Genomic DNA, 13,466 nt, shown 5'->3' on the forward strand with positions numbered 1-13,466 from the left:
CTATTCTACTTCCTATATCCACAATTGTCACTATATATATTTTTGGGGGGATTTATTTGTGTTTGTAGTTTAACACTGGGAAAGTTAAAGTCATATTAGCGCTGTATCCTATGTTTATTTCATTTGTAACTTTAGTAAGAGTGATCTGAGTAGAATGTAAAAGGGGAATCCAGATTGAAGAGTGTCAACCTTTAACCTCTTCAACCCCTTAAGGCTAGGTTTCCACTTGGTTTTTTAATGCTAAAAACGCCCATAAAAACTCCAATAGCGCCACCTGGCTTTTTTTTAGTGGAAAAACGCAGCAGCCAGATGTTAGCTGTTTTTCAATAGGAAATCGCAAAATGCCATTTCCACTTGGCGTTTTTCTGTCTGGTGTTTTTTCAGTCCTCTTTGGCGTTTTTCTGCTTTTTTGGGCTCTGTGGCAGTTTTTCAAAATCGCAGCATGTTGACACTCTGGCGTTTTTTCAAGGAAATCTTGGCGTTTTTCTCCAATAGAAGTCTATGGGAGAGAAAAAACGCCATGAAAAAGCCATGTGGGTTTATTGCCTTGGCGTTTTTTATGGCGTTTTTTCCACAGTTACAATGCAGAGGATGGACCCAGTATCTGTGTGTCCTACGAGAAATAGGCTGAAAACAAACAGTTTCACACAAAACAAAGTCCTGGACTGGTTCATATTGAATTTTACACCATTTGGAACAAACATGCCATTACAAACAAACCAACGGGATCCTGCCTGCCAAAAGCAACAGCAAACAATTTGCACCATCATTTGGGGCCAATCTTCCTAGAGGAGCAGACATTCGGAATAAAGCATGCCTTACAAACCACAGAAAAGAGACAAAGGGGTCTACCAAGTAAATGACATCGGGGGCAGATACTTGCCATTTATCCTAATCCCTTTTAGCTGGGTGAAACTGCTAACTTGTAAAGGCTGAAACTGCCTAAGGTCAAAAAAAGCAATTTCCACAGAAAGGCTAAAACGCCAGAAAAAACTCCAGAAAAAAACGCCAAAACGCAGGAAAATGCAGTGGCAGTTTTCTTGGCGTTTTTCATCAAGAAAAAAAACGCAGGACAAAAACCCAAGTGGAAACCTAGCCTTAACTGGGCAGTTTTTAAAATTGTGTTCCCTGTTCAAACATTTTTGCGGTGTTTATGTTTAGCTATAATTTTCTTCTTACTCATTTACTGTACCTAAGCAAATTTGATATTGTTTGTTTCAGTACAAGAAAGGCTTTCTCTAGGTACCATTATTTTAATCATATAACATATTATAGAAAATAATCAAATGTGTTGCTAAATAGATTATATTTGTCATGAGTATGATATTTTTTTTCAAGTTATACAACAATAATTACAAGCAAGATATTGCTATTTTAAAATAGATCAAAATTAGCAATAGTGACATTATAACACTAATCTCTGAATCATCCCCACATGTACATATTTTTCAAAAGCAGACAACCCAGGGTATTAAAGTTGCAGCCATTTTACCACCGATCTTTGCAAACGTTTGCCGAGGTAAAATATTTTTGGTAATATTTTCACACAGATTACAATTCAGGAATACATTTACAGTGAATTTAAAGGGTTACTAAGAAACGACACTCCTAGTGTTATTTTGATATCAGATCCTGCGCAGCTCATTATTGAGTATTGTCGTATTGTGCTCCTTAAAACAACCACAGTGTCTTTTTCCCGAGCAGCCTGTATATTGCTTTTGAGGTTACCTGTAGGTTTTTCTTTGTATCCCGAACAATTCTTTTCTGCCCCCCATGCCTCAGTATCTAGCCTGCTCAGTGCATCCGTGTGAGAGCTAACAAACTCATTGACTATTTATACACAGGTACTAATTGCAATGTAAAAAGCCACAGGTGTGGAAAACTAACCTTTAATTGCCATTTTAACCTGTGTTTGTCACATTGTGTGTCTGTAACAAGGCCAAATATTCAGGGGTAGGTCATTCTCTGAGACTGGAAGAGCGAAGATTTCATAGACAACAAAGGAAGGAGTTCTTTATTGTAAGGACATTAAGGGTATGCAAAGGGTTCACCGCAAAGAGGGGTGTATACGATGGATACCCTCAAAAGAGTGGATATTTTTTGTTAGACAAGCAGAACATAGAGATATAAATGATAGAATAAACATTAATATTTGAATTTGCCTCTAAGTGGCAACATTCACAAAAAAGCTTCATTGTATAGGTTTTCTTTTACCTTCTTTTTGATCAAAGCAGGAAGGATATGTAGAAGGGTTGAATTTGATTGACATAGGCCTTTTTTTCAGCCTAAAGTACCTTGTTGAAGCGTAATATTGTGAAACTGCTGGTTAAGTAACATCTTGCACCAAACTATGTTCTGCACATTCCATATTCATATCCGAAACAACACATGCAAATCTAGCCAGGTACCACTTATAGAGAGAAGTGGAACGTATAGCAGTGGCCATTTTATTTGAATTTTTACCATTACTATTAATACATTTTATGTAAAAAATATAAAAAAAATTGTTTAAGAAAATGACCACACCTTTAAATCCTGTAAGATTTTTATTTTACATAAAAGTATGCTTTTTACAAGTAGAGTAATTTAAACCAAAGCAATGTCATATGTATATATATATATATATATATATATATATATATATATATATATATATATATATATATATATGTATATATATTTATGTATATAATTATACAACATGTAGCTATGTTAGTCCAGTGGTATAATTGTTTTAAAAAATGAGTACTGCAATATAGAATAATATCTTTTTGACAATGAGCAAGGTAGACCAATAAAAATGTATTATTCTATATTCTGATGTTTTTTTTAATTTACACATATATAAAAAATACATATATTTCTTATATTATTTTTGAACATTTTTAAAAACAAGAGAAAATATTAGGAAATTGGAAAATAAAAGAGATCAAAGCCATCAGTAGTATCATTTATAAAATACAAACATGCTTACTGAAATTGAAAATGTGAAATAAATAGCCAATAACAGCAAAATAACCCCAAGTTTTGAATACATTAATAACAAAGTGTTAAAGAAGAAAACGTTGTGGCATTAAATTTTGGAGTTGGTAAATGAAGTATTGAAGATCGGAAGGCAGAAAAGTAAAATCTTTTTTGCCTCTGTCTATACAAATGAAGATCAAATGCCTGCAGGATTGGTCTTCTGATTGGTTTGTCTGACACTGGAAAAAATAATGAAACTGTTAAATAAAGATAAAAAAAAGGCCCAGGACCAGATGGTACACTGTACATGTGTGGTTACTTAGGGAACTTGGCTTAGTAAGACTGTAACTTTTGATCTTTGATGGTTCTTTGTTGTATGTCATGGCACCAAAAGACTGGGAAAAAATGGTACCAATATTCAAAAAAGTTTTCAAAATCTCAACCAGGCAAGCTCGACATCTGGGGTAGGGAAATTTTCTAAAAGATTGTAAATGGGCAATATTCAGGGATACATTTTGTCCAATAATAATGCTCAAAGTGGTTTTATGAGCAACGTAACTGCATTCTATGAAGATGTGGGCAACAATATAGAGCTGAGTGTTTCGGCAGATGTGCTTTATTTAGATTCTGAAAAATAGTTGATAGTCCTTGGTCAACAGTGTGGTTGAAATGTATGTCTTTATTTCAACCTTAATTACTATGTTACTATAATTTCAGGATTTACTTCAGTTTTCTTGCCAAAAAAATGTAAAGTTAAAATCTCTCATTTTCTCTTGATAAATCTTATCAAAATATTCACTTTGGGCTACAGTGAAGTGATTCTTCCAGTCTCCAGAGACTCCTGCAAAAAGAAAATTAAGAAAAATACTTTAAAAAGTTAAAAACCACAATTAGAGGAAATGGCAAAAGGTAAACTGCTACAGTTGTAGTTAACGCAAACGTGATGAGGTGCTGATCGACAAATGCACCATTAGTTGAGAAATTCCTATAAGTTCCAAGTTCTTAATGCATAAATTCCTGCAAGCTGAGTGCTCATTTATCATAAAATATGCTCGTCCTTGGGTCCTAGCTATTACTTAGACATTAGTGAACACTGTATAGAAAAGCAGAACTGTTTTGGAACCAAATAATTCCACTAAGACTCCATTTAGGAGTTAACTATCGAATATAGCTTTTACATTGTACCATTTAACATCTAAAACACTCCCATAATGTAATTTCTACGGAATATTTAACCATCAACATCAGATTTGGATGATCAATTCCTCCAATATATTACATCAAATTGTTTTTATTATAATATGGCATTACCATTGCTAATATGAAAATAAAGCTTAATTTAGATGTAATGGCCACTTGATATTATGATGTAATGGCAAAAATATAATAATAATAATGAAAGTCTCACGGACCGGGTGATCAGGTCTAATAGGAGCCCAGGTGCAGGGGATACGAGGGGCTCTGTCTGTACCCCACGATGCATGATAGCTTGTGGTTGGTACAGACAGGTGCAGGAAATAATTCAAAGACAGAAGATGCGGATTAAGAGTTGTATTGCATATGATGGTACAACAATATATAAACAAGGAAAGTCACTTGGCAGGAAGCCCTCTGGTTGGGGCACACACGGCAGGAAGCCCTCTGGTTGGGGCACACACGGCAGTAAGCCCTCGGGATGGGGCACACATGGCAGTAAGCCCTCGGGATGGGGCACACACGGCAGGAAGCCCTCGGATTGGGGCACACACGGCAGGAAGCCCTCCGGATGGGGCACACTTGGCAGGAAGCCCTCCGGATGGGGCACACTCGGCAGGAAGCCCTCCGGATGGGGCACGCTCGGCAGGAAGCCCTCCGGATGGGGCACACTCGGCAGGAAGCCCTCTGGATGGGGCACACTCGGCTAGAAGCCCTCTGGATGGGGCACACTCGGCTAGAAGCTCTCTGGTTGGGGCACACACGACAGGAAGCCCACTTGCAGGGCACACGGCAGGAAGCCCACTTGCAGGGCACACAGCAGGTTGCCCACTTGCAGGGCACACGATGCATGATAGCTTGGGGTTGATACAGACAGGTGCAGGAACTTAAACACAGTTAAGGAATTCCAAACTGCATAAGAAATACAAGACTCCCTTCACATGGTATATTCTGTCCAAGAGAAGCTTCTGAACCTCAGCACAATGAAACACAACACCACCTCTAGCTCTACTCTAGCGGAAAACACTGAGAGTACGAAGACAAAAGAAGGAACCAACCAAAGCATAATGTCCTCTCTTTCATATGCAATTAAGGCTATCCATTTATGTCCATACAGCATGAAACGCCAGCACCGCGACAGAGTCACGGAGAGTGAGGGGCGCTGAGCGGTTGCTGAAAACTTCACGAGCAACCGCTCGGCGCCCCTGCCGGGACTTAAATTAAAGCAGTGGGTTTTTTTGTTGTTTTAACTTTATTTAACATTCTCCATGTTAAATAAAGTTAAACAAACTTTATTTAACATGGAGGATTTAAATAAAGTTTAAAAAAAACAAAAAAAACCCGATGTTTTAATTTAAGTCCTGGGCAGGCGCCCCTGTTGCCATGGCGCCCTGTGCAGCCGCACAGGTCGCACACCCCTAAGGCCGGCCCTGAGTGTGAGTAAGAGTATATGTGTAAGTGTATGTATATTAGAGTGAGTGTGTGTTAGTGTGAGAGTGACTGTGTGCGTGCTAATACATATGTTAGTTACCGAGGCGGGGGAAAGAATTGGAGGGTGGTCACACGGCATTGGCCAGAAGGTTCCAGCCCTTCCCTGTTAGTAGTGTAGTATATGTGTGAACAATATTTGTATATGAAACAAATCAGATTTCCCATGAGTCCATCAGCATACAGACAGCAATGCACGTACATTATTGACTTGGAATCCCAGTAAACGTATTACACACAAATTTGCACATACCCGTAATGTTATTTAGAAAGTACCGTATTTGCTCGATTATAAGACGAGTTTTTTTCAAGAGCAAATGCTCTGAAAAATACCCCTCGTCTTATAATCAGGGTCGTCTTATAATCAGACCTCAAATAGGTCTGATTATGAGACTAAGATCCAGATCCCCCGCAGCGATGCAGGGGACCTGGATCCTCCTGTGTTATGCCCCCCCCCCAACTTACCGGTGCTTCTGAGTCCCCGGTGCTTAGTCCGGGCTGCGTGTAGAGCTCTACACAATCGCGTAGAGCTCTACACGCTTCCCGGACTAAGCACTGGGGACTCAGAAGCACCGGTAAGTTTGGAGGAGGGAGGGGGAGTGTTAAATGGGGGGTGTAAGGCATTTCTGGAAGCAGAGTGCTCTGTGAAATGCCTTTTAACCCCTTTAATGCCACTCTGTCTCCTGAAATGCCTTTTACCTCCCTATATGCCACTCTGCCCCATAATATGCCTTTTAACCCCCTAAATGCCAGAGTGGCATATAGGAGTATAAGGCATTTCTGGAGGCAGAGTGGCACATAGGGGGTCAAAAGGCATATCATGGGGCACAGTGGCATATAGAGCATTAAAAGGCGTATCATAGGGCACAGTGGCATTTAGAGGGTTAAAAGGCATATCATGGGGCACAGTGGCATATAAGGGGTATAAGGCATTTCTGGGGCAGAGTGGCAAGCCTGGGGGCAGATGTGCATAACTGGGGGGCAGGTTGAAAAAAAAAGGAAATAAAAACAAAATATTTTTCTCAATCATAGCTTTTATTAACAAACAATTGTTCACATAGTTTACATGAATTAACATTTACTGGTAAAACTTTTTTCCTATAGGGTCGTCTTATATTCAGGCTTTTTCTTTTTTTCATAAGTTAATATTTAGATTTTGGGGGGTCGTCTTATAATCAGGGTCATCTTATAATCGAGCAAATACGGTATTCTTTAAATTACAATAATAACTATAATTATTTTATACAACGTTTATATTTCAAGAGAAAAAAGAAAACCCCAAATATTTTTCATTCATTTGTTTCTTACCTGAAGAAGTTCCTCATATGTAATAAAGAAGAAGCGATTATCATCTTTCATTTGCAACCATCCTTTAACATGATCGAACCAAGAGCCATATATAACTGCAATAATTAAAAGTAAAACCAAACTGAATATATGGTTTGCCACTTGGACATTTTGTTATACAGTAAAACATCAAAAGTAAACCCTTTTCTTTCTCTCTTATATTCTGCATAATATTCATCAAAATGTTCATAAACTGCATTTTATTCATTGTTGCAATAGAGAAGAATAAGTGAATCTTCAAGTTGTTTTTTTAAGTGTTAGCATGTGAGGGCATGCAACTTAACTTGACTTACCAGTCGTCACTAATGCATTAATGCATTTTATAAAATAGCTAGTGATTCGTTTTTCTATGACAAAGTGTCAACATTGAATTATTTTCCCGTAAATTTGTGGTGTAACATAGTAAACTTTGTAAGCGGCAATACATATAACTGACCGTTTCCTTGCAGAAAGTCTTCTAGGCAGCTTTGGAGACTTTCAGGTTGTTTAAACAAACTGATTATTTTGGCAAAATGGTAATTCGATACAAAGATATCCTTGGGATTTCTCATTGTGTAGATAACCTGAAAGAATATATCCACGTAACATTACAGCACTAAAGCATATATACCAGGCATGTCCAAAGTCCGGCCCGCGGGCCAATTGCGGCCCCCGTTCCGGAGTGATAATGCCCCACAGATAAGTTGCCCAAATATAGATCTTACGGCCCCCCAGGGAGTCCCCGAGCGCCGCTTAGGACTCCTGGGATCTCTCGCCGCGGGACTTGACGTCATCAGCCGGCGCAGGGAGAAGGAAAGCCCAAATCTCGCGAGATATCGGACGTCGCGAGATTTGGCCTTTCCTTCTTCCTGCGCCTCCACACACAGCCACAAAGGCGACCATTAAGGGCTATTGAAGAACAAAATGCCTAACAAACACCTTGACAAGGAGCATTAACTGCACAGACAACATACTGACAGGCAGACAGGGCTGTGCACTCAGGATACATGTATATAGCAGACAAGGGGGCATATAGGAATCTGTGGTAGCAAGCTGTCATACCCTTCATTAACCCCTGACTGTCCCTGACTGTGCTATAATTCCATTATCTGATGACCTAGTCTATGTGCTGCAGTCCAGATCTCAGTTTCACCCTTCACATTAGTGCAGGCAAGCTTTTTTTCAATTGAGATGAATACATTGTAAAATCTCAGTTAATGTCAGTTGGTAATCAGTAATAAATATATTTGAACACGTGTATACTTGGTGTTATGTTCCTGTTCACATTTTTTAAACTTAAAAGTTGACAACCTTTATTACTTTGTGTAATGTACTTTACAATGTGTGTGAGTGATTTAACACCTGTTTAGATTTGTCATCCAAGTCACAAAATGAAAAGTATGCCATTTTCAATAAACTTTGCATAAAATAGGTAGTTTGCATTAGACTTGTGCATTCGTCTTCAGGCGAACATGAAAACGAACATGAAGAGTGCGTTTTCGTGTTCGTTCCGAAGACACGTAGAAGAGAAGACAGTGCCTGTAAAACGTAGGCGAAGATGAAGACTCACACATGAAGAATCTTCGCCTCTGTCTACAAATCACCCCGGTCCCTACCTTATCTTCACGGCATCGCGGGAGTTGACTGAAGCGGAAATCCGCAGGTTCGTCGTCAGGGGTTACAGGGCAGTGCGAGTGAGCCTATTGGTCACCTGCAGGGTCTTCCTCTGGCATCAGCCAATGGTTGATGCCAGAGGAAGACCCTGCAGGTGACCAATAGGCTCACTTGCACGGCTTTTTTAACTCCTGATTTCCGCTCCCGTTAACCCCTGCGATGCTGCGTTGGATAACGGGAGCAGAAATCCGTAGGGTAAAGAGCCGTGCAAGACACCAATAGGCTCACTCGCACGGCCCCTTACCCCTAGTTGCTATGTAGAATAAGGAAAAAAAAAAACCTGGGACCCTGCTGCAACAGTTAAAAGTCCGTGCCAGCGACCATCAAAGTCGCTGGTACGGACATTTAACTGACACAGTGGGGACACCAGTGGTCTCCCCGCTGTGTCAGTTAAATGTCCGTGCCAGGGACCAACAAAGTCGCTGGTACGGACATTTAACTTAGCATAATAACTTATTATAACTTCGGACACAATGCTGCCCTCTGTTGGTTAGATACATTGAGTAGCTTAATAAGTTATTATGCTACTCAATGTAAAACCAACAGACGGCAGCATTCTGTCCGAAGATACATATGTGGCAGTGTTCATTTTCATTTATTCATTATTTAAATAAAATATATTCCCATGATCTGCTGGTCTCCCCACTACAACAATTCTGAGTAGCATAATATTCTGCCCGAGAATATATTAGCTATATATATGGTAGTGAGCTCATTGGTCACCAGCAGGAGGCCCCCTGCTGGTGACCAATAGAGTTGCTGATACGCACATTTAAACTACTGGCGCCAGAGCTGCTTCGGTACGCGTTAACTCCGTATTAACCCCTTAACCGGAAAAACGAAGAAAAAAACGAATATTCGCCCGAAGAGAAGACAGGAATGGGCGAATATTCGCGGAATACGAAGATTTTTTTTTTGATGAAGACGAGCACGAAGACGAAGAGCCCCCTGGTGCCAAAGTCTAGTTTGCATTTAATTTTAATGGTTCAAAGAATGTCAGGCAAAATAGTCGGCCCTCGCACATGTTCACTTCATCAAATCAGGCACTCTTCAAAAAAAAGTTTGGATATGCCTGATATATACTATAGAAAAAATACAGAAGCAGCTGTTTGTCTTTCTACTGTCCTAGTGTATCTGAAGGCTTGTGTTATCATATCAGTTGGATGCCCACCCTGGTTAGTTTGTTGTCAGTTGTTTTGTATCTTATATTTATTACCTGTATGATCCTGGATCTGAATAATGACTTTGTATCTGACCATTAAGTTCCAGCACCATTAAAGTAACTTGGCATACAGCCTTGTAAACCCAATGTTCAACCCGATATGGAGGATGGTTGCCCTATAGCAGATCTCTGCTTGGCCATTTTTAGTAAAAGAGCTCAAGCGTTTACTACCACTCAACCCCCAATGCTGACATCTCATTTGCTTGTGTTCATCCAACTTTTCACACCGATGTGCATGTAGCCAGCAAATCGAATAAAGATTATATATTGTTATTAATGATGTTATATGTCAATCCTAATCAAAATATAGATCACGGAGCACTATTCAATATAAAAGTAATAAAGTTCAGTGGAGTTCCACTTAGCCCAGAGCAGCAAAGTCATAAACATGACATTCACATAGGCCTGTGTGTATAATGCTAAGAAACTCAGTACGTATTCGATACAAACATACCTGCAGTATCCATATTAGTCATAGAAAGGCACTTTCACTTAAATCACAATGAAAAATTTCATACAAAAATGATAGAATCAGCAACATAGCTCTTCAAATCAGTACAGTAATTTTAATGTTGAATATAGCATATAACAGTCAGTGGCCACAACTTCACATATTTCAAAGTCCCTCTCCTGTCACCATTAACAGTTTCTTTTATTTGCTTATCTCACTTATGTATTACAAGTAAATAGCTTGATTTGAGATAAATGAATTAGGGATGAAGGGCAAGATAATCTGTTTTTGATTCAGGTTTTAAAACCCAGACAGTATCACCGCATTTTATGTATGTAACATAGTAACATAGTTCATAAGGTTGAAAAAAGACCAAAGTCCATCAAGTTCAACCTATATACATATTGTGTCCCTACTGTGTTGCTAGATGCAGTACTGTGTTGGGATGGTTTGTAATATTCATGTTAATCCTGTTTGTGTTGATCATTGATCTCCTGTTTTCTCCTGTTTACTGTATAATTTAGATATTAATTATTAGTATTATCAATAAGACATCCATCTAAATATCTGTTCCCAATACTTACTTTTGCTTTTGAGTTGAAGAACGATTTTGCAAAAATTTGGATTGGTAGATGTGAAGAGATTATCCTAGGATGCGTTAGGGCTTGAATTTTATCTTTACTAGCTATTGTTTCATACCATGGTGATCTGATATAAATAGGTACTTGATTACTCAAAGAAATGTCTCCTTTGTTCTTTATCAAATTCAATATCTCTATCATCCAGTTTGTACCTGTAAAACAGGAATAAGCTTATTTATTTAGCACTACCACATTTTCAGTTGTTATGCATTACCTAATTAATTTGTTTATCAACTAAGACCAGTGTTTGCAGGTGATTTGAACGGTATGGCTCACTGACTTCACTAGGAATCATAAAGTACCAACCATGACATGTTTCTCTTGCAAGAAGGGCAGTATAGTCCTTGAAAATGACTCCTTACCTGCCTGCCCAGTCCCCTTTTATGTCTATGTCACCCGACGACGGACCAAGTTGCTTTTTGGAACATAACATCTTTAGACCCTGAGCTCTCCATTGGTACCCTGGGATTGACACTGGTCCCTAGGGATCACCCCGAAATAGTGACTCTTTGTCGGGTGAGCATTGCTGGCCATAGAACTGTATGGAGGTGCCGGGCTGTGTGGTAGTGATGGAATTATACTCCTCATCTAAATATATTTATGTGTAAAAATATATGTGCTCTTTCCAATAAACTCAGTTCCTGTTTTCACCTCGGCAATAGTTCTATCTGATGATTGAGGTGGGCTGCTACGACAACCTGTTGTCCTTTTCAGGACAATATTAACATTGTGTAGCTAAGCCTCGGCTAGCCACAGTACCAGCACGGCTCCATTGTATTGTGGTCCTGCTTCGTCTCGCCAGCGCTAGTCTTGTCCAGCGCTGATGGGGTTAACCACTGGTGTCTCGGTAGGAGGAAGCACGATTTGGTCGGTGTACCCAGTCGGGGAACATGTCGTCCCATCACAGTGATAAATAATCCTCTTGGAGAAGATTCCCAGTAAAGCCAGTTTTGTCAAGTCATAGGTTAAATAGCATTACCTGATTTAGGATATGTTATATTAAAAATATCATCATCCAATACTGGGAAGACATTTTCTGCAAAATCAATAGACTCTTCAGAGTGTGATTGTTTTGGAAATGGTATTCCTTTATATCTGAAATTATCTGATGCCATCATCTAGAGAAAAATTAAAAAAACACATTAAAAAAGTGATATGCACTATATGATTATTGTTGATTTTTTATATAATAAAACAGTTGTATTTAAACAATATGCGATGTATACATCACAAATGCTGCACAGGATATGAGATTAATACCTTAACACTGTGGTATTTACTAATCAGTATCTATTGAGTGTGTAAGGCAAGTGTGCAGGGTCAGTAAATGAGCATTAGTAGATACAGTGCAACATTGCATCTGCATCAACAGATGCTTGCTATCTAAGGCATATCTGAAAATATATAATTTATGTATGTACCTGATACTGTAACACTTCACCTTTAACCCTTTGGGGGGGGTTTGGGTGTCGGTGTGGCAGAGCCTGTCCTGGTGTGTATTTGATCATCTGTTTCCTGGCACTTTACTTTCCGTAGGAATAAATTGAACTATAGTCACTTTAACCCCTTGATGACAATTGCCGGTCCGGGCACGTCACGGAAAAACATGTCGTTTACGATAATTGACGTGCCTTTAAACGGGTGCAGAAAGCGATCTACTTTCGCTTTCTGCACCCAAACGGCGTTGCTGTAATGCCTTGACCTCGAGGCATTCAGCAACGCCACGATCAGCACTAAAGGGCCATCTCTGGCCCCTCCCCGGGGCGTCAACATCCGCCATACATAGTATGGCGGCGGACGCCCGTTTTAAAAGCGTTTAAACTTAAATGGTGTCGATGGAATGCCTCGATCAGGAGGCATCCAGCGACACCAAACACTTACCTCGGGATGGACTGTGACCGCTCCGGAGAGCGGTCACATCCGCCGCTGCCTGTGATCTTCACCATCAGCAAGATGGCGGCGGCCCGGGAAAAAAAACAATAAAGATGAAAAAGTTCGCTAGTTGGTCGCCAGACCCTCTAGAGAACTCTGGCTCCACTTGCAGGTTGAATACAGGTACTGCATTCAACCATGCAAGTCAATGGAGCCCAGCTTTCTAATCACAGTGTGATTTGTAAAAATAAATTAAAAAATAAAATAAAATTAATAATAATTAGAAAAAAATAGTAAAAAAACAGTAAAATGTAAAAATAATTTCCCACTGATGTCACTATCAGGGGAACCTTCAAGTTGAGAAAAAATGTTAAATTTTTTTTAAAAAAAGGCAAAAAAAAATAAAATATATATATAAAAAATATATTTTTGTGAGCAAGTCCTAAAATTAGCATATTAGCTTAAAACAATTCTCGCATGGAAAGAGTTAAAATACTGGCATATTAAATGCCCATGGGGTGTCTACTTGTGTATGATTTGATGGGGTAAATTGAATTGGCCGGGTTCAACAATGTCCCAATTAACACGGGGGGAAGGATGGCCACACATCTAATTTCCAATTAGAAAAATGCAC

General features: G+C 39.3%; 1 protein-coding gene across 1 annotated transcript in view; it reads right to left on the reverse strand.

The window, feature by feature from the left end:
• Positions 1-12,078, reverse strand: part of LOC149286330 (sulfotransferase 2B1-like) — a 35,607-nt gene extending 23,529 nt beyond the window's left edge. Inside the window, exons 1-4 of the mRNA XM_089494235.1 lie at positions 11,940-12,078; positions 10,904-11,112; positions 7,430-7,556; positions 6,955-7,049 (exon numbers count right to left, since the gene is read on the reverse strand). Of these exons, the coding sequence (XP_089350361.1) occupies positions 6,955-7,049; positions 7,430-7,556; positions 10,904-11,112; positions 11,940-12,078 (570 nt within the window). The remainder of the gene's footprint in view (positions 1-6,954; positions 7,050-7,429; positions 7,557-10,903; positions 11,113-11,939) is intronic.
• Between the last annotated feature and the right edge of the window lie 1,388 nt (positions 12,079-13,466).

Source organism: Sceloporus occidentalis, unplaced genomic scaffold, assembly GCF_023333645.1.
Source record: "Sceloporus occidentalis isolate IW3139 unplaced genomic scaffold, rSceOcc1.0.p SCAF_70, whole genome shotgun sequence".
Classification (NCBI taxonomy): Eukaryota; Metazoa; Chordata; class Lepidosauria; order Squamata; family Phrynosomatidae; genus Sceloporus; species Sceloporus occidentalis.